The sequence below is a fragment of the Lycium ferocissimum genome, chromosome 7, assembly GCF_029784015.1.
Source record: "Lycium ferocissimum isolate CSIRO_LF1 chromosome 7, AGI_CSIRO_Lferr_CH_V1, whole genome shotgun sequence".
NCBI lineage: Eukaryota > Viridiplantae > Streptophyta > Magnoliopsida > Solanales > Solanaceae > Lycium > Lycium ferocissimum.
In genome coordinates this window covers 34,401,873-34,423,241 of record NC_081348.1, presented here as the reverse complement: position 1 = coordinate 34,423,241, position 21,369 = coordinate 34,401,873, and the positions used below count along the sequence as shown (strand labels likewise).

The following is a 21,369-nucleotide window of genomic DNA, read 5'->3' as shown; positions in this document are numbered from 1 at the left end:
AATTTTATATAAATAGCAGAATATAGGAGCAACATTTTCTGACATGTTACACAGGTAATATTTATTAGGTTTAGTTCACTATTTTCTCTATTTTAAATAAGAAAATCCTGGTTATTCGGTATATTTCAAGCTTATGTGTAAAACCTATTTTTAGAATTTTATGGCTTATTAACATTAGTTCAACATTGTGATTACATACAAGGCAGAAATATGTTTATATTTTAAACTGAGAAGTTCAAACATCAACAATGATGAGAAAACCTATATAAAAGCAACTAGATGACCAGGACCATGTAGGCAGTTCTCTGCAAATTTCCAAGATGCATACAACAAAACTCACCAGACTCCTGTAAATTAAACTGTAACTCAGGCTCATTCGAGTTTCAACTCCAGTACACTGTACACCAATGCCTTTGTCTCATGGAAATATAATTGACAAGCCTCCTTACCTCAAAACTCGAAATTCGAAATTTACAGACTTCTTTTAAGTTCCACACAACCGGGAAAAAAAAAAACAATCTTGACACAACAATGAAATGCCACACTTCAAAACTATAGTTTTCTACAAGCAAAAAGGATAATGTAGCATATACGGAAAGGCGAAACAAATTTCACACAACCATGAAATGCCAAAAACCAAATCTTCTACAAGCAAAGAAACATAAATAGGCCGAAGTGTGTGTTCACAGCTCTCCACGAGCAAGGAAGATAATTTACGCTTAGGTGAGACGAACATCTTTTAAGCTTTCATGTGCTTGTTTCACTTGTTTGTCATATTCGTCTTCTTCCTCTACCTCTTCTTCTTCTACATCTCCTTCCTTCTCCTCCTCTTCTTCTTCTTCTCCTCCCCAGCCAAAACCCGAGACTGAACGGGAAACTGGAGGAGGGGTCTTTGCCTCTTCAACAATTTTCATGATCTCCTCCACACTCTGAAGCGAAAATGTCGGGTTTTCTTTTCTATAATAAGCTGCCTGCGCTGGTTCTGTCAATTCCCTAGGCAAATTCTTCAAAAACCACGGGTGGGACTTGATTTCTTTGATTGTGATTCTCTGCAAAATAAACCTGTTTATTAGACAAGCCACAATGTCCTCCCCACTTCAAATCTGTTATAACTTTCTCATTTTTCTTTTCCCCCCTCCAAGATGGTAAGAAGGCTGGAAGCAGAGAAATGAAATATGAAAATTTAATATTAGTGCACACATTTTTATTTATGACATGTTAAAGCATTACACATTCTTTATAATGTTGAAAGTTAGACGAGATGACAAAGCAGACGTAGATTCAGGTTTTTTAAAAGGGTAAGATTGCAAATGCAGACTGGCATTACAATTATAGGAACACTTATTGGAAGGTTGAAGTAATTTTCCATCATACCAAAGTTCAAGGTTTTGGTTCGATAAGAGCGATTCAGGAAATCTTATTCAATAAATAGGCGATCCAGGATATAGCTTACTTAATTGTAACACTGATGACCTAATTGAAGGATAATCTATCAAATGTGTATGGCTAAAATAAGATGAAAATGGCACCAAAAGGCCAAGTGCATAAACGTGATTGGGTGACAGCAAATGAAGCATTAAACACGTAACATCTCTAGTCTCTAGATAGAAGAGAGCATACCCTTGTCGAATTGGCAACAAATATGCGAGAGAGAAGGTGCCTACAATCTTGTGATATGTGAACATAGTCGGGAATCTTGTACTGGACCGCCATTATTCGCTGGAAAGAGAAACATCAAAGCCAAATTAAAAAGAGTAAGCATCACATAAAGTTCATCAAATATATGAAGACTTAAAAGACTCACTTGAATAGTTTTCCTAAAGTTCTTTGGGTCCTCCTGGTCTTCGAAAGGATATGCCCCAACCAGCATCACGTAAAGTGTCACCCCACATGACCAAACATCAGCCAGCTGAAATAATCACAATAAAAAAATTCACAGCCTAAGAACAAAGATCAACAAAGATCAGTAAAAAAACTCCACCTCTAGAAAGGAAGGGGCATGGTGTAAATAAAAAGATGTAATTTACGCAACTGAGGAAGCATTACCTGTAAATCCAACCAGTCAGAAAGCAACCAGTTATAGTGGTTTCTTAACTACTCATAAGATCAAAAGAAATAAAGACCATAATGTTTTAACCTACACACCCAACTCATCGAAAGAGCCTAATTTAAGGCTTACTTTCCTTGCAATGAGCATAATCCTGAAGAGGCGACACTAAACAATTGATATTTCACCTAACGTAAAAAGTTTCAATTTCTTTGTCCATATAGTTGTTATTCATGCTTATAATTATTAATTTTGGACTAGACATGCAAATTTGTTTCTTTTTTTTTTTTTTTTTTTTCTCCATTTGCACCTTTCTTCATTACAGCCCATTAAAGCCCCAAGGACCATAGAGTTTTTTTGTGCTTTTCGCCTGTGGTAACGGTGATTGCTCATATGGATGCAAATGCAGCTCCAAACAGATGGATGCAAGAGAAAAATCATTTGCATAATGCCTCTCCACCAAAGGTAAAAAATCACAAAATTTATTACACAGATACCTTGCCATCATATTCCCTTCTGGAGAGGACCTCTGGAGCAATATAAGCTGGAGTCCCAACAGTTGATTTTGGCCTTGAATGCAACAGGGATGACTGCAATTGCAGGAGGAAAATTATGAGCATCTGAGCAATTCTTATGGGGATAATATAAGCCTATATATATAAATATAAATATATATATAAATCACCAGGAATCATCAACCTTTGAGTATCCAAAATCACATATCTTCAAGCGTGGAGCTGCACTTCCATCAAGAAGGGTATTCTCCAGCTTCAGATCTCTATGGCATATTTGCTGCAGAGAAGATGGATGTTTGAAGAAGACTAAGCTTCCTTAAATTAAAAGGATGGCATTTGGAATAAAACTTATAAACATGGGTCCAGGCCGAAGACGTATCTATTTTTAAAAAAAAAAAAATATATTTTCACAGTTACAGAATAATTTTCTGTAAATTCTTATAAGTTGCTCACCATGTTGTGACAGTAGTGGACTCCTGAAATAAGCTGCTGGAAAAAGTATCTAGCCTGAAATAACAACAGCAAGAAACCAAATGAGAGAAGCAGTACAGGCGCTAGCCAAAATATACAAAACATATACACTGATTATGTATATTTATACTTTCATATGAAAAGCATATACAATTTCCGGCTATTATTTTTTAGAGCAGTCCAAGAATATAACTATCCCTAAAAAATTTAATATACCTCATCTTCACTGAACCTTCCTGCATTACAAATGCGCTCAAACAGTTCTCCACCAGCTGCATATTCCATAACAATGGCAAGATGAGTGGGAGTTAATACCACCTGTATCTCACAAAACAAATGAACAACAGTTAGGCCAGCTATTCCATAGCGTTTTCTTGTCATTTTCAAAACAAACCAAGAAGAAAAAACATGAGCATTGCAAAATAGTAATGATATTCACACACTTGCCTCCTTGAAGCGAATAATGTTTGGATGTCGAAGTGATTTATGATTAATGATCTCCCTTGCTACATTCTCATCAATCTACAACAAAAAGTGGCATAGATGACATATTGCATATAAAATGAGAGTGTAGGGTACCTGGTTGATTATAAAATGTTTTAACTAATAATAATTAGGAAAAAGCACACTAACAATACTAAGACAATGATCATCAGACATTTAAAACAATTGGAAAATATTTGATTGAATTCATTTATTGATAAAACACAGTATTAAATAAAACAAACCTTATGTCCTCTCTCAATGTATTTCATTGCCACAAGTTCTTTGGTCTCCTTGTTCCTCATAAGCCTTGCAACACCAAAATTACCACACCCTATATCTTTCACAAGCTCATATTTTTCCATCTTTCTATCCTTCACAAACTTCACTATATATAAGAAAAGAACAAAAAAACAAAATCCACCAAATTTGAGGTTCAAACTTTCTTATCCAATTCCCCTTTCAAACACCAATCAAACCCAAACCATGCTTAAAGATTCCAAATTGGGAATGTGGGGTTTTCAATTTAACAAAAAAGGATCAATCTTTAAAGCAATTTACAAAATTCCAAGATAATCCCAAAATCCAAACTCCAAAAAACAACCTGAATTCACCACCTTTAAGCTGAATTACACCAAGATCAACATATATGTACCAAATCAAGAAAAGGGTGTTTGAAAATCTGCAAATTTTGGAAAAACTAGGGTTTCTTGAGACACAAAGTTAGGAAATTGTGGGCCTTTAAAGGGGGTAAAACAAATTTGAGGTGGAAAAAAACAGAGAAAAAGAAAATCAAGGATTAATTAGCAAAGATCTGAAGGTGAAGCAAAGAATCAACTAGTGTGTGTGTCTGTGTGTGCATCAGACATAAGGAGAGATTCTAGGGAATAACAGGGACATAAGTGCATAGAAGTGTGAAATGGTGAGAGAAAAAAGTGAAAGAGGAATAAATGAAGAATATTTTTTCCTTTTTTTTATTGATAGCTCATGCGTTAAAGTCTATTTCCATTATGGAAGTATCTTATGGCTATTTATGGCAGTAGCACATACTTTACGTTTACTTCTTTAATTAATTCGTTTATCATACTAGTCTAGTGGTAATATTGATTTATTTATTTTATTTCGTTAAAACTGTGGCGAATAGTAAGGTTTTAAGGTTATACTTCCTTCGTTTTCAATCAGGGGTCGTTTGGCAGAGTGTACAAGAATAGTGTTAAATAGGGTGTATTAGTAATCTTTGATATTAGTTATGTTGAGATTATTTCTTATTCACTGTTTGGTGTGGTGTATTAAAAGTGACATGCATTGCGTAATTTCTGAAATAATTATTTGTTTACAAAAATATCCTCCACAAATTTTAGCTTTGATGGATTTCAAGGACAATTTTGTCTTTAACCATGCTTATGCATGCATTAATAGCCTTGATATTGCTAATATCATGGTTTGTTATGTATTAGTTATACATAGGATAATCCCGAATATGGTGTATAACTAATACTTGCATTAGTTATATATAGGTTGAAAAAGTGTACCAACCAGTGGCGAAGCCAGGATTTTCATCCAGGGGGTTCAAAAATTCTAAAAGGTAAATATACGAAGAAGTCAGGGGGTTCAACACCTACTATATATACAAAATAAAATAATTTTAAGTTTGAAAATACACTGTAATTTTTCGCCGAGGAATGAACCCCCTGGATATAAGCTGGCTCCGCCCCTGGTACCAACAAAGGGTTATTAATACCAAAAGATAATGCATGCATTATTTTCTCCAATGCATCATACCAAACGACTCCTTCAGGTTTTAAGGTTATATATCCTTCGTTTCAACTTATGTGAATCTATTTGACTAGACAAAAAGTTTAAGAGAGAATAGGACATTTTTAAATTACTGGTGTTCAATGAGTCACATCTATTTTGTGTGGTTATAAATTATTTTATAAGGTAATTATTTTCAAATATAAAAAGTTTTTTTTGTCACGTCCTATAAAAAAATAAGTTCAGAAATCCTATATGGAATTGTCGGTCGATTTGGGTCAAAATCAGTGAAACGGTGGCTACAGCCTGATGTCACGGTCCAATTTTTAATTGTCTGGCCCAATCCAGTCCAACATCATTCTTTCTCATTTGGATGGTCAAGATTAAAGTTTGCCCCGACAGTGGTCATATTAAGTTTTTGTTACATAGAAAGTGAAAAAAAAAAGTTGTTTCTCACCTCATGTCGATATTGACCTTTAAGATATTTTGTATGAATTGATTATATTTTTAAAGTTATGAAATTATATCTCTATAGGATCAAAAAGAGTGTAAAACTTACCCATTTTTACACCCCCCCCCTTAAAAAATATTAATTTCTAAAAAAAATAGGTAATTTGGCTAAACCTCCCCTCATTAAATAGGTATTGAGATTTGATCACATAACACTTAATAGGGGCAAATCTGAAAAAACAGGGTTAATTATTTCTTGATTTGATAAGTGAACACTTTTTTTACCCAAGAAAAAAAAAGCTAAGTTGACAAGCTTTTTGATCAGGAGGGAGTATATTTATTTACAAAAAATTATTACATTTTTACACGGGAATTTAAGCTATGCATATTATTAAATTGGGACGGAAAAATATTTTGAACCTTCAATTTAATTAAAAGTCATAGCTTTTTAAATATATTTACCTATTTTCAAAATTTATTATTAATTTATAGATGAAACTTATTTACACATCCAATTTTAATTTAAAGTTAAACTCCTCTTTTAACTTAAAATATTCGACATTTTCTCTTCCATATGTCAATTGAAATTCGTATGCTTCTTACTAAACCTAATACGGCTTGAGAATATGCCCCCGACTACCTCCTCCTTCCTCTCTATCTAACTTCACAAAATCATCCAAAATAATGGTCAAATATGTCATCGTAACTTGAAATTCTTGAAATCTACGTTCATCCCTATATCACAAAATCATCCAGAATTAATGCATCGCTTTTGCTTGTGTCATCTTGTTGAAATTCATTTGTTCTTCTTCAACTCCATCCTCCTTTTCTCAAATAGACATATTCTCCTACTTGAAGGAGGGGTCCAATAGTCAATATAATAAAAGGATATTTATGAGATTTTAAGTTTAAATTTTGACGGGAACAAAAAACTAATTGAGTGTTTTTTCTTATTTATTTTAGCATCGTGAGTGTTGCACCTACGTGACAAAATAGTCAAAGTAACGCAAGCTGGCTAGTCCCTAACACTACCTTGTATGTTAGATTCGTGACAGACATTTAAATTATGATGACTATTCAAAAGGTAAATTAAAGCAAACATCATATTAATCGTCATTTGAGAATAGAACTTTCCTCATTGTATTTAAAATCTATGACTATTAACCTATCTTATGATTAATATATACAAAGTTCAAAAATATTATAAGAGTAGTGTTTAAATGAAAGGTAAAATAGTCGTCCAAACTTTTGATGGGCATAATGATAACTTAACAATTCAAATGCCAACCATCAGAATTGAATGTTATGCTAAGTCGGGTTCAACCTCCCCAGCCAAAACCTGAAACTGGAGGAGGGGTCTTTGCTTCTTCCACAATTTTCATGATCTCCTCCACACTCTGAAGCGAAAGTGCCGGGTTTTCTTTTCTATAATAAGCTGCCTGTGCTGCTTCTGTCAATTCCATAGGCAAATTCTTCAAAAACCATGGATGGGACTTGATTTCTTTTATTGTGATTCTCTGCAAAATAACCCTGCTTATTAGACAAGCCACATGACACATGCTTACACACTCTTTATAATGTTGAAAGTTTGAAGGGTCATGACAAAGAGCCGTAGATTCAGGTTTTTTCAAGGGTAAGATTGCAAATGCAAACTGCCATTATAATCATAGGAACACCATACAGATATTACCATCAAATTAAGCAATCACATTGTTTCCCCTCTGGATGATTCTGATGCTCTTCCATTTTGAAAGAGAAGCCAAGTTACAAGGAATCATTAATACAGTAGTATCTGATTTTTTTTTATTTTAAAAAAACGACTATGCCTACTCCATTTGTTTCGAGGTGGGTTCGCACACACTATTTGAAGATAACGTCATCCTTTTGGAGAAAACAAATCTTCCAAGAATAAGGCTGGTGATTAATTAATGACACAAGCAATTGTGGTACTCCTTGATATTAACTCAATCTTAGTTGAGGATTAATGTACACAGTGCCCTGACAAGAACCAAGGAATAAGATTATCTAATTGCATTCGTCTATATGAGCAACTAATGCATTAAACAAGTAACATCTCTATCAGATTGTTAGCGAAATTCAAGCAAAACTTCCACCAAAATACACCCAATAAAGATAGAAAGAGCATACCCTTGCTGAATTGGCAACAAATATGCGAGAGAGAAGGTCCCTACAATCTTGCGATATGTGAACATAGTCCGGAATCTTGTACTGTACCGCCATTATTCGCTGGAAAGAGAAACATCAAAGCCAAATTAAAAGGAGTAAGCATCACATGATGTTCTTCGGATAGTTTGCCTAAAGTTAGATGATGAAGACTTAGACTCGCTTGAATAGTTTGCCTAAAGTTATCCTCCTGGTCTTCAAAAGGGTATGCCCCAACAAGCATCACGTAAAGTGTCACCCCGCATGACCAAACATCAGCCAGCTGAAATAATCACAATCAAAAAATTCACAGCCTAACAATAAAGATCAGTAAAAAACTCCACCTCTAGAAAAGAAAGGGCAGGGTGTAAATAAAAAGATGTAATTTACAAAACTGTGGAAGCATCAACTGTGAATCCAACTAGTCAGAAAGCAACCAGTTATAGTGGTTTCTTAACTACTCATAAAATCGAAATAAATAAAAACCATAAACGACACATTGCTCCCAGTTTTGTCAAAGGCGCACTTAAAGCATGCTTGAGCTCTGAAGCAAGGCGCAAAACATATTGAGCACTTCACCTCGCTTAGCGGGCACTTCGATGTTGTCATCAAGACTTTAAGGCTTACTTTTCCTTGTCAATGAGCATAATCTTGAAGAGGCGACACTAAAGAATTGATATTTCACTTTATCATAGAAAAATTAATTTTTTGTCCATATAGTTGTTATCCATGCTTATAATTATTAGTCTTGAAATCAAATACATATTTTTTTTTCTTCCATTTGCACCTTTCTTCATTTAAGTACACTTTATTTGTGCTTAAAGCCCCACTGAACCTTAGAGCTTTTTTGTGCTTTTCGCCTTTGATAACACTGATTCCTCATATGGATGCAAATGCATATCCTCAGAGATGCAGGGGCAGATTTAAGTGGAGGTGAGGGTGTTCACCCGAACATTCTCGGCAAAAAATTATAGTATACATATAGGATAGATTTTCTGTGTTTATGTACATATATTAACTTTTGAACAGCTTGAGCATATGCAAAAAGTTAGCTCAAGTGGCCTAAGGTGTTCAAAATTGTCTCTAGCATTCTAGGTTCGAATCCCATCAATAACATTATTTTTTATATTTAGCTTTTGTTGTTTTTTCGAATCCCCTGAATGAAAATCCTGGATCCGCCACTGCACATATGGATGCCAGAGAAAAATATTTTGCATCCTCTGCGCCAAATGTAAAAAAATTACATTAGTATTCACAGTGATACCTTGCCATCATATTCCCTTCTGGAGAGGACCTCTGGAGCAATATAAGCTGGAGTCCCAACAGTTGATTTTGGCCTTGAATGCAACAGGGATGACTGCGATTTGCAGGAGGAAAATTAAACTATGAACATCTTAGTATTTTTTATGGGGATAATATAAGTTTATATCTAAAAAATCACCAGGAATCATCAACCTTTGAGTATCCAAAATCACATATCTTCAAGCGTGGAGCTGCACTTCCATCAAGAAGGGTATTCTCCAGCTTCAGATCTCTATGGCATAAATGCTGCAGAGGCAATGGAAGTTTGAAGAGGACTAAGCCCCTTAAATAAAACAGATGGCATTTGGAATAAAACTTATAAACGAGGTCCAGACCGAAGATGTATCTTTTTTTTTTTTATATATATATATTCACAGTTAAAGAATAATTTTCGGTAGATTCTTGTAAGTTGCCCACCATGTTGTGACAGTAGTGGACTCCTGAAATAAGCTGTTGGAAAAAGTATCTAGCCTGAAACGAAAATGAAAGAGGCATTAAAGGGGAACCAAGGCTCTTAAGATCCCATAAGTGTGGCCTTTCAAAATCACAGAATTCTAAAAAAGGGCTTCATTACATCTTCATAAAAATTAAAAAGGGCCTTCATTACAATTTCTTTATCCTTCATAATGCTTTATACTGGTACTCTACGCAAGACTGATTATTGACACGGTTAAATTTCTTAGGGAAGTGGACATAAATAGCCGCCCATCAAATAATAGCCAGCAAATGTATATTCTTTGTATATTAATCTACAACATACATAATATACATATTTTATAGATAATAGTGTATATTGTTTGTATATTTAGCTAGCAAAGATATGTAACTTATATACCTCATCTTCACTGAACCTTCCTGCATTGCAAATGCGCTCAAATAGTTCTCCACCAGCTGCATATTCCATAACAATGGCAAGATGAGTGGGAGTTAATACCACCTGTATCTCACAAAACAAATGAACAGCAGTTAGGTAAGCTATTCCTTAGTCGTTTCTGCATTGCAAAATAGTACGTAGTAAATGATATGAACACTTGCCTCCTTGAAGCGAATTATGTTTGGATGCCGAAGTGATTTATGATTAATAATCTCTCTTGCTACATTCTCATCAATCTACAATAAAAGTGTCAGCTCAAATCTATGGAAGCTTAGATAATATTGCATATAAAAAGAGAGTGGGGAACCTAGTTGATTAAAGAATGTTTAACTGATAATTAGGACAAAGCAAAATAATAATAATGAGGCAATGAGCACTAGACATGTAAATATTTGATTGAATTCATTATGCAAAAACCTTATGTCCTCTCTCAATGTATTTCATTGCCACAAGCTCTTTGGTCTCCTTGTTCCTCATGAGCCTTGCAACACCAAAATTACCAGACCCTATATCTTTCACAAGCTCGTATTTTTCCATCTTCTTATCCTTATATATATATATATATTATATATATATATATATATATGAAAAGAAAAAAAAGAACAACAAACAAAATCCCTTAATTCAAAACGAGAAAAAATCCACCAAAACTTGAGCTTCAAAACCACAAGGAATAACAAGGACAGAAGTGAATAATGGTGAGAGAAAAAAGTGAAAGAGGAATGAATGAAGAATATTTTATTTATTGAAAGCTCGTGCGTTAAAGTCTTATTTCCATTATGGAAGTATCTTTGGCTATTTATGGTAGTAGAATATATTTTACTTTTTATTTCCTTAATTAATTCGTTTTATTTGGTAGTAATACTGATTTATTTATTATATTTCGTTAAAAACTGTGGCCGATTTGTGAGGTTTTAAGGTTATGGACTTGTCTGCCGATTTGGGTCAAAATCAGAGAAGCGGTGGTAACAGTCTGATGTCACGGTCCAGTTTCTAAAATGTCCGCCCAATCCAAATCTTGCTTTAACATATGTGTAGGGTCACGAATCAAGTTTGCCCCAGCAATGTCGATTTTTAGTTTGTTAAAATGAGAAATTTCTTATATAATACAATATTATAATTAAATAACTTCTTAAGAAATCCTACACAAATGAAACTTTATCGGAATAAGTAAATTGAAAATAATTTTAAAGCAGAAGAATAAATAAACAAACTAAAAATGAGAAATTCTTATATAATAAAATTTTATAATTCAATAAAACTAAGATAACACGCTTGCTTAATGTGTGAGAAAGCTAATGATAATAGTTGGTATATCTTATTAAGTAATTTGTGTTGTTTAATTTTAATTTATTTTTTATAATTATATTTTAATATGTTTAGTTACGGCCCCATAGATAGCGTAAGTGCGTGATTTTCATAGAATTCATGACACTAAAAAAGTGAATTTAAATATTATAATTAAATGATTAATAACCTCTTGAGAACTACTTTCTACGTAATTAAAAATGGATACAAATTAAAATGAGAAAAAGAATAATTAAATTAAATTAAATAATTAAACAAACCTCTTGGAATTGGTTAGATGAGGCAAACTCACTTTTGGGAATTGCATGACACACCTTTTTTTGTGCGTTATTTATTTATTTTTACAAAAAAAAAAAAAAAAAAAAAAAACTCGGGTAACGGATGTTACCGCATAGACATTAACTCATTCTTATATAACGCGCAAAAAAACACATTAAAAGTAGTTTGGTAACTTTTTATTTTTTATTGGTTGCTTTGATAATTTGATTACTTTAGACTTTTTTTTTTGAGTCATTTAGGTTCCGGACACTGTTTTGATTGGTAGATAGAAGTGGAAAAAAGGAGAGGGGAGGCAAGGGAAGAGTGAATATAATATATCTATCTATCTATCTATCTATATATATATATATATATATATATATATATATATATATATATATCGAAGTTCAAATAATAATTCATACCTTTAGCCCAATTGCGTTTTTATCTTTTTTTCGTTATTGGAATATGTAAATTCTTATCGATTCATCCCTTCGAGGAAATTGGACATAATAGTTTTCAATCATCCAATTATATCCTTGCTCGGAAGAGCTATTGATTCTATTACTGAATCAAACAAGATTATTCCCTTGGTCTTATGTACTACCTTTTGCCACGGTTTAAAGGGCAACATCTATTGAGAGTGGATTTTAGGTGCCAATCATGAAAATTGAATTTTATGCTAACTTGTATATAGAGTTAGGAAGATCTATCTCTCTAGCTTGACTTTGGGAGTCGAGCGCACGAAATCTTTTATACAACGATAGCACGTAACAATTTACTGTATTACTCACTTTTTAATAACTTTATCACTGTTACTACTTACTCGTGACATAATTATGATATTATTATTCAAGCCCGAGTAATTCTTGAATTATAACATTTACATGCTATTATTTCGGTGAGGTACATTAGATACTTTAACATACGCCACTATTAATTTTGGCAGGCATGTTTAAAAACATGGAGTTTTTACTCTTGGCGAGTTTAAATAATATAATTTATAAACTTTTTTATAAATCCTTTTTCAGTGTACAGATAAAAAAAACAAAAAAAGAAAAAAAACACACCACTAGTATGTATTACTTAGTTTGTTTTATAAAAGAAATTACTTTTTTTTTTCTTGGTTAAAATTCTAAAAATGGAGTATTTTCCATTCAGGGAAAGCTGATATAATTAATTAAAGAGCTTTCTAATACTCTGCTGTTTACTGCTGGGTCTCTATTTGTTGAAATCAGATCATCATCTATATAAAATCCATTCACGACTTTGGGTCGGATCCCCCCAGTTTCATTCTACCAACATCTCACGTGCCACGCGCCATTCCTTTCAATCGCCGGCGATTATGATGCGGCCCACCACCGTCCGATCAACACTAATACTGCTCTCATGCTTCCTCGCCGCCGCTTTGCTCGTCGTCTCGCCGGCGCGTGCTTCTGAGTCCGATCACAAGGTATCAATGCCCCAATTTCTGCGACCGCGAAAAACCCTAATTTCTGTTTTACACCTCCTTCTTTTTTTTTTCCTCTGTCGGTGGAAGCATTTCTATTATGTTCAGATCTATTGTGGACTCGAATTGTGAAGATCTTGTTTGTGCATTGCTTCCGTGATTTCGGAAATTTGTTAGTTCTGTAGATTTGATTTGAAGTGATGAGTTTAATTACCGTTTTGTTAAGGCAAAGTAATTGTTTGACTTTAGATCTTTTTTTTTCTTGGATTGAATTAAGCTATAGTTTGACTTTATATCTCAAAGAAGTAGAACCTTTTTTGTGCCTGATCTCAATATTATATGTGCTGATTATGTTGTAATATGTAACTGCAATGACTAAAGAGTTAGAGTGAGGTTATTTCGCTTAATTTCATGCATCAAAGACAGAATGGAGGATAACTTTTTCTGTGGTCATTTCCCAATTAAGCTTGATTAGGGAAATGGTGGCAGTGCCTCGTCCTTCATCCCGTCTGTTGTTTAATGTCTGTCTTAAAGGCTGATTTGTGAATTTGCGTGGTTGGGTGATGGAACTCAACCAGGGGCGGATTTATGTTGGTCCGAGGGGTGTCACGTGACACTGCTTCGTCGAAATTTTTTACTAAATATACATATATAAAAAATAAATGGAACGAAAGTAAAAGGTAAAAATAATAATGTGACACTGCTTCAGCACAAAGGCGTGCGTTGGTCTGTTGGTAAAGAGCTCCATTTTGAAGGCAAGGTCGCGGGTTCAAACCTGCCTGGCCTCATTTTTTTTGCTTATACTATAATTTAAATTCTAAATCAATAAAACAACTAAAATATAAATGGAACAAAACGGCAGTGGGTCCTAAAACCAGTAAATATAGTCCTAAAATCAGTAAAATAACTTAGCCGTTTCCTACTCTAATTCTATACCAAATTGGTCTAGTAACTTAAAAGCTAAAACCCTAAAAAGAACTCACAAGTCATGACCTTAAAAATTCTTTTATCAATTAGAATATAATTGATGGCTGCCCACCTTTCAAATTAGAATATAAGTTCTTCTCATTTTTTATCCCGATTGCCACATCAGGTTAGCACTTTCTTCACCATAATATTTTATTAAGTGCTTGTAATTTTTTCATGACAATAATTTACTTTCTTTCTAATTTCTACAATGAAATTATTTAGTGTTCATTATATTGATATTTAAATTTACCTATGTTTTATTGTTTCTTTACCTATGTTTTATTTATATAATTTGAGTTGTCTTTTTATAATATGATATCATTATAGTGATTTATTCAGTTGTTCACTCTTTTACATGATGACATTGCTTATGAAAAATCCTGCGTACGCCATTGAACTCAACTTATTAGGATGAAAGGATCAATAAAGGGTCAAAAAGGCGATCCCTTTTGTAGTTCAGATTAGATGGTTTCAATGTGTTGCTACAACTAGACAGGTGGGACTACATTGTTGATGAAACCTTAGGATGGAAAGATCAATTATCAAATAAGGAATGATGACTTTTAGTTTAGATTAAATGGCTCTATTATATTGCTGATCGGATGGTGGGACGAGTGAATTGATGTGACAGGTGTGTTACATTGTCGACGAACAAGGTTAAAGTATCCATAACAGTAGCTTCAGGGTGCTACTGTTTTGTAAAAAGCTAATTCGTGGACAAGGTTAAAGTATCCAGAACAGTAGCTAACCATGCTCACTGCTCGATCTTTGCATAAGCCAACAGCCATGGCAGATCCAGATAGAATACTTATTGGCAGGGCTTAAGCAATTTATCTGGAGTCCTTCTCTAGATCATCTTCTTTTCCAGAAGTGTTTTGATTTCGATCGAATTGATGTTATCTCATTAAAACAAAGGGTTAGAGGTTCTGAGCAGGACATACTTATTAGGACATACTTATTCCTTTTGTGAGGGTGAGACTTTAGGATTTTCTATTCAGGAGTACTATAGTTTGTTTGAGAATTCCACTCTATTCAGCTAAAGCACTTAATGCTGCCTAATGGACAGATTTGGTTTAGTGCATCTGCATTTTAGAGTATCTTTTCCCGCATGTGTCTGCTTGATGGTGTTTGGTAAAGATGTAAACCCTATACCTCTCTTTTTTCTTGTATTTTAGCAACGCAAGTTTGTCTGCTTCTTTGCTCTACATTTTATCCACTTCTGCAAATATGAGAGTAGGAAAATCTTCTAGAGAGGAGAAAATATTTAATCTCGTGTTTGTTTCCTGTAAATTTCTGGGAAGTATTAAGATACGCATAATTAAGTGGATGTCTTTCTGCATTATGCTTGTACTTTTGGTTCTCATGTAGGACTTGGTATATGCAAATGTTTTTTTCTGACTCATATGCTTTGTCCAACAGTATCAACCAGATGACCCAGTTACCCTATGGGTAAACAAAGTTGGGCCCTACAATAACCCCCAGGAAACATACAACTATTACAGCCTTCCATTCTGTCATGTATCTGGTTCTCACAAATGGGGTGGCCTTGGTGAAGTTTTGGGTGGAAACGAGCTTATTGATAGTCAGGTCGACATAAAGTTCCAAAGTATGTGGATCCCCTTCAATGTTACTCCTCGCTATTCTTGTTTAATTTGAGGTTTACATGGATTCTTTGTGTTTGATAGAAAACGTGGACAAGGGTAGCATTTGTGAGCTTGAGCTTGATGAAGCAAAGGTCAAGCAATTTAAGGATGCTATTGAAAACAATTATTGGTTTGAATTCTTCATTGGTATGTTATAAATTTTATTCTTTGGTATATTCTTCGGAAGGTACCCTGCAGAAACATTGAATGCATTTCTTCGTAAGAAATCCTACTATTGCAATGCTGATTAAGATTTTTTTCCCGAGATGCTGATTAACATATAACTTCTCTATTTAAAAGGTTAAAATTCCTGAAGATTTTACAATAAGTATATTATGTTCTGGTTGGTATGCTTTCGGATTTGTTATGCAGTCTTTGCTGTGGTAAGTAACTGATAATTACTTATCAAAAAGTAACCAATTATTGTGTGGTTATTGTGCATAGTACATCAGTGCTTATACATGTTTTCTAGTGTTTTTATGGTTACAAAGAAATAAACAAGTTTCTAAATAATGTTACCTTATTCAAAAAAAAAAAAAAAAAGTTAGTAAATAATTAGAAGGTTGATGGATGATTTTACAATTAATTGATCGAGCAATTATCCTACTATTCTTGTTATGGGGGCATTAGATACGTAACTTATAAGCTTGGCTTATCTACTCTTTCATGAAACACCTACATGAGTTTGAAACCCTTTTCTTGGTTTTCTTATTCCTATTTGTTAGGATTGCAAGCAAACAATAAGAGAATATCCTCCTTAATGAGGAAAAGGAAAAACTAAAACCAAATCTTTTGGAAAATGTACCATTCTAGGCCATTGAAAATGTAAGAATAGTACCTGGTGACTCTGGCCATGCTCTTCTATTAAATACTTCTGCAATAACGCCAAACGCAACACCGGATAGTAAGCATTGCTTCATTTTTGAAGAGCTTTACAAACCTAGTGGCTAGCTAACAATTTGACTTAAAGATATTACTTAAACTGCAAGGGGTTATACACCATTATCCCATGTTTAATGTACAACATTGTGTCCTGGCAAAGGGAAATGCTGAAGTAATGCACACATGTGGTTCATTGATTTGCTTGTACATTCTCTGCAAAGGCTAGGTGAAACGAAAATAAACCCTTTTTCTCCCTCTTACTATGTAGCATCGTATAATATTGGTGAGGCTTCACCATTCTGTGATTATCTTATTGAAAATTTCTTTTGGAAGTTGTTTCTATATTATGTTAAGTTGCACTTATTTATTGTTTAGTTTCCACATTCCTGTTGACCTTATTTTGATTTGGTTGTCTTGATTTATACCTTCTGTTTCAGCGCTGAACTTTTTTTTTTTTGGCTTTTTCTTTCAGATGTTCTGCTTTCTGTTGCTTTATTTTGATTCTTTTGAATTCTATTGATTTTTCTGGTCTTGACCTTTACCATCTTTTGTTTCCGGTTGTTGAATGTTTTTCAGATGACCTGCCGTTGTGGGGTATGTTCTCTCCGTCTTTAGTTTTTCTTGGCAAAAAATGAAAAAGAGGTGGGACCAACTTGTGATTTGTGTGTGTTAATAGGTTTTGTTGGTGAGATGCATCCTGACAGAAACAGTGATAATAAGCACGTACTTTACACACATAAGAACATACATATTAAATACAATAAGGACCAGGTTTGTGACTTGATCATCTCATCCAAATTTGGTGGATAGTCTACATATTCATCATCCCCATGTCTTGGTATTTGCAGATCATTCATGTCAATATCTCTCAAGAGGGCCCAAAGCCTTTGGAGGCTGGGAGAACCTTGGACATGACATATTCTGTCAAATGGGAGCCAACCAATATCAATTTTGCTCGTCGTTTTGAAGTTTACTTGGATTACCCATTTTTTGAGCATCAGGTTACTTGGATAACATTGTGTTCTTAATTTTATTCATCTGCTCCAATGATTGAACTTGGGAAGGTGCATTAGCTTACACTGTTGAACTTTTCATGCAGCATTCCTGAAGTTTCGTATATCTGTTACCATTGTAGTTGGATAACTATCTCTTTGTATTTAATTTAGCACCATGAGATTCATTTTTGGCTTGAGTTTCATGTGTTATTCATAATTGTGTTGTGTGCTCTGCAGATTCATTGGTTCTCCATCTTTAATTCCTTCATGATGGTCATCTTTCTTACTGGTCTGGTGTCTATGATATTGATGCGGACGCTGAGGAATGATTATGCCAAATATGCTCGGGAAGATGATGACCTGGAGACTCTGGTAACAATGTTGTGTTTAAAACAGCATTCTGTTTAGATAAGATCCACTTTCGAGGCTTCTCCATTCCATTTAAAAAAAAATTGAAGGAATATTTAAGTTCGAGGCTTCTTTTCTTAATTGTTAGTGTTTTTGTCTCAGGAAAGAGATGTGAGTGAAGAGTCTGGTTGGAAACTTGTTCATGGAGATGTGTTTCGGACTCCGCTTAACCTAGTGTTACTTTCTGCTCTTGTTGGTACTGGGGCACAGCTGGCATTGCTTGTCCTCCTTGTCATACTGTTGGCAATTGTGGGGATGTTGTATGTTGGGTATGTTGAACTCGATTGATACCTTTGAGCTGTAGTTGCCTATTTTTTAAGGAGTAGAGTATAGGTGCAATTCGTGATGGATCTGTCTGGTACTTCTAGTTTCATGGTTAGGATTGCAATGGTATTGCTGGTTGCTATTAGTATTTGTTCGAGTACTCTGTTGTTTGCTACTTTGTTAAAAATTCAATTTAAATAGTATTTCTGCTTTCTTTCAGGAGAGGAGCCATTGTTACAACTTTCATTGTATGTTATGCTTTGACATCATTCATTTCGGGCTATGTTAGTGGTGCAATGTACTCACGAAATGGTGGTATGTTTCATTTCTTATCTATATCTATCCTTATGAGGCACTAATATTTTATTGGACCCCTTTTCCCCCCTCTTCCTTTGGCTCTTCTGTTGCTTGGCACTTCTATTTCATCTGCCTAATGAGAGAGTTCAAGCGGGGATCTTCTGTCTTATCATTTCTTGGTGTGTAATGTAGGACATATTGCTAGTGGCCCCCGTTTTGGGGTGCCACTAGTGTGCACGGTTTTTATTTCTGTCTTGTTCAACGTACTCGGCAAAACTTGGAATGACATTGCACTTTTTCTCTTTCTTCCTTAGTTCCTTTATTACAAGTACAATAGTCATGCTGTTTATCTTCTTATTGCAGGAAAAAGCTGGATCAAGTCTATGATTCTGACAGCGTCACTCTTTCCATTTTTGTGCTTTGGAATTGGTTTTGTTCTGAACACAATTGCCATATTTTATGGGTCTCTAGCAGCAATCCCCTTTGGCACAATGGTAGTTGTCTTCGTCATCTGGGCATTCATTTCCTTTCCCCTGGCTCTTCTGGGTACAGTTGTTGGAAGGAACTGGAGTGGTGCTCCAAACAATCCGTGCCGTGTCAAGACCATTCCTCGCCCTATACCTGTGAAAAAGTGGTACTTGACGCCATCAGTAATCTCCTTGATGGGTGGTTTGCTACCATTTGGCAGCATATTTATTGAGATGTATTTCGTCTTCACATCCTTCTGGAATTACAAGGTAAACTATAACCCTATGCGAGGCTTGTGTACCACTCATCATAAGTGTCTTGAATAATAAATGAAGGCTGAACTTCAACAAATTCAGGGAGAAACAATTTTAATTCTGTCCTTCATAGGTTGGACCTTGCTGCAAATAAATATGAGCATGAAACGAACTCCAATGGATTCAGTGCTAAGCCAGTGGGCCCATCTTAGTGTCCTTTTCCTCGTGAACAAGTTAGATTATGTAAAATTTCAATGAACACCTACGAATAGAATACCTGTCTTTTGCTAACTTGCATTGCCAGCATGATTGGTCATACTTCTTTTTAAATTTTATTTCTTATAATTTTTCAAATTGAAATGGAATATATGAAAGAGCCCCTTCTGTTAGGTCACAACATGTTAAAGTTTACTTCTCAACTAAGCCTGCTGGACAAAATTGAATTCATTGCTAACATGTCAGTGTCATGGCTTTTGCAGGTGTACTATGTTTACGGGTTTATGCTTTTGGTGTTCTTGATTCTCATTGTTGTTACTGTCTGTGTGACCATTGTGGGCACATATTTCCTGCTAAATGCGGAGAATTATCATTGGCAATGGACTTCATTTTTCTCAGCCTTCTCTACAGCTGTCTATGTCTACCTGTACTCAGTATATTACTACTATGTGAAGACTAAGATGTCAGGGTTCTTCCAGACCAGCTTCTACTTTGGATATACACTGATGTTTTGTCTTGGTCTGGGAATTCTCTGCGGTGAGTATTTAATCTATTGCTTGTGTGGATCCAATGATTTGTCATGGTATTTCATCTTGCTTCATGTTATTCTAATCAGCTATAACCGTTTGTGTCATGTTATTCTAATCAGCTATAACCTTTTGTGTCATGTTATTCTAACAGCTATAACCTTTTGTGTCATTTAAACTTAGGCGCTGTTGGATTTTTGGGCTCAAATCTGTTCGTAAGGAGGATCTATAAGAATATCAAATGTGATTGATCTTTTGACAAAGAAGAGTAGGACTGACACTGCTATAATTGCTTGGTATCTGGCAGTAAGGTCAAGAACAACCTCAAGAACCATGTATCTTTGTGGGATTCAATTCGGTTTAATGATGGTAGGTACCTCTGCTTGTATTCTGGGGAGGCCTGAAAATTTTCCCCATTCCTTGGGCTGTAAAAGAAATCTCCTATTTTTATTTGTACTTAAATTAGAATGGAGACTTTGAATGATTCAAGGCTAGCATGGTAAGAGTTTCAGCTGTTGTAGTTATATCTCCAATACTATACGACGAGGATGCAAAAAGCTTTGCTACTTAATTTTTGTTCATTCTTACGCAACTAAAAATGAGGCCCAGCCAAGTTTTTGTGCTTGTTGAACAATTTCACGATAACGATTTGGATACACACATTGCAAGCGGAGACCAGTTTTTCATTCACCCTCATTTTTAAGTGGATTCTGTTTAGTGTTCAATATCTAAATATGGGACTACTGTCTAATTGATTACCAGTAATATGGGTCGACGTCTAATTGATTACCAGTGCGGCTTGATTCGATTGCTAAAATGCTCGAGTGAAATGAGGATCGTGGAAAATGCTCTCCAGTTTTAACAAAACAATGCTGAATTAATTAAGCAAACCTATAATCCATTCATCCTCACGCAATAACCCTCAAGTCCTTTACTGTCCCATTAGGCTATTACTCCCTCCCTTCATCTCAATTTATGTGATATAATTTGATTAGGCACAGAATTTAAGAAAGAAAAAAAAGACTTGTAAAACTTGTACTTGTGATTTAAAATAAGTAATAGAAATTTGTATGGCTGTAAGGGTAAAATGAGAAGTTTTAAATTAAATTGTTTTTAAATATAGAAATGTATTATTCTTTTTTAATAGACTAAAAAGGAAAGTGTATCACATAAATTGTGACAGAGGGGGAGTACAATTCTCTTTCATTTTCCTCTCTAGGTCTGTTATACGAAGTGGATTCTTCTGATTGTGTGCAAGGTTGGGTGGCTAACCTAGAGGACTATTACTATTCCTAATACGCCACCAAAATTCAGTGACTTGAATTCCTTATTCCTTCAAGCATTTAATGTTAATATTTGAGAGAGAGCAA

General features: G+C 34.6%; 2 protein-coding genes across 4 annotated transcripts; one reads left to right on the top strand and one right to left on the bottom strand.

The window, feature by feature from the left end:
- Positions 1–345: 345 nt before the first annotated feature.
- On the bottom strand, positions 346–11,040 carry LOC132064571 (serine/threonine-protein kinase SRK2A). Of its 3 annotated transcripts, none has more exons than XM_059457590.1 (9): positions 10,478–10,612; positions 3,481–3,555; positions 3,250–3,351; positions 3,016–3,069; positions 2,747–2,839; positions 2,545–2,637; positions 1,805–1,909; positions 1,621–1,719; positions 346–1,049 (listed from the first exon to the last, which is right to left on the bottom strand). In XM_059457590.1, exons 1-9 carry the CDS (start codon positions 10,595–10,597, stop codon positions 720–722), a joined length of 1,071 nt encoding a protein of 356 aa, XP_059313573.1. In that variant the 5' UTR covers positions 10,598–10,612; the 3' UTR covers positions 346–719. The 3 variants fall into 3 exon arrangements, with proteins under 3 accessions (XP_059313573.1, XP_059313572.1, XP_059313574.1); XM_059457589.1 differs by lacking the exon at positions 10,478–10,612 and adding an exon at positions 3,762–4,123; XM_059457591.1 differs by lacking the exons at positions 346–1,049; positions 1,621–1,719; positions 1,805–1,909; ... (3 more) ...; positions 3,250–3,351; positions 3,481–3,555 and adding exons at positions 6,859–7,238; positions 7,870–7,968; positions 8,069–8,167; ... (3 more) ...; positions 10,022–10,123; positions 10,222–10,296 and having other exon boundaries at positions 10,478–11,040.
- Positions 11,041–12,742: 1,702 nt separating this feature from the next.
- LOC132064570 (transmembrane 9 superfamily member 1-like) lies at positions 12,743–20,668 on the top strand. Its single transcript, XM_059457588.1, has 12 exons — positions 12,743–13,079; positions 15,465–15,651; positions 15,731–15,835; positions 17,147–17,164; positions 17,247–17,341; positions 17,419–17,571; positions 17,803–17,937; positions 18,076–18,242; positions 18,458–18,552; positions 18,898–19,271; positions 19,736–20,009; positions 20,183–20,668. The coding sequence occupies exons 1-12, from the start codon at positions 12,972–12,974 to the stop codon at positions 20,248–20,250; spliced, it is 1,779 nt and encodes a 592-aa protein (XP_059313571.1). The 5' UTR covers positions 12,743–12,971; the 3' UTR covers positions 20,251–20,668.
- The last annotated feature ends 701 nt before the right edge of the window (positions 20,669–21,369 follow it).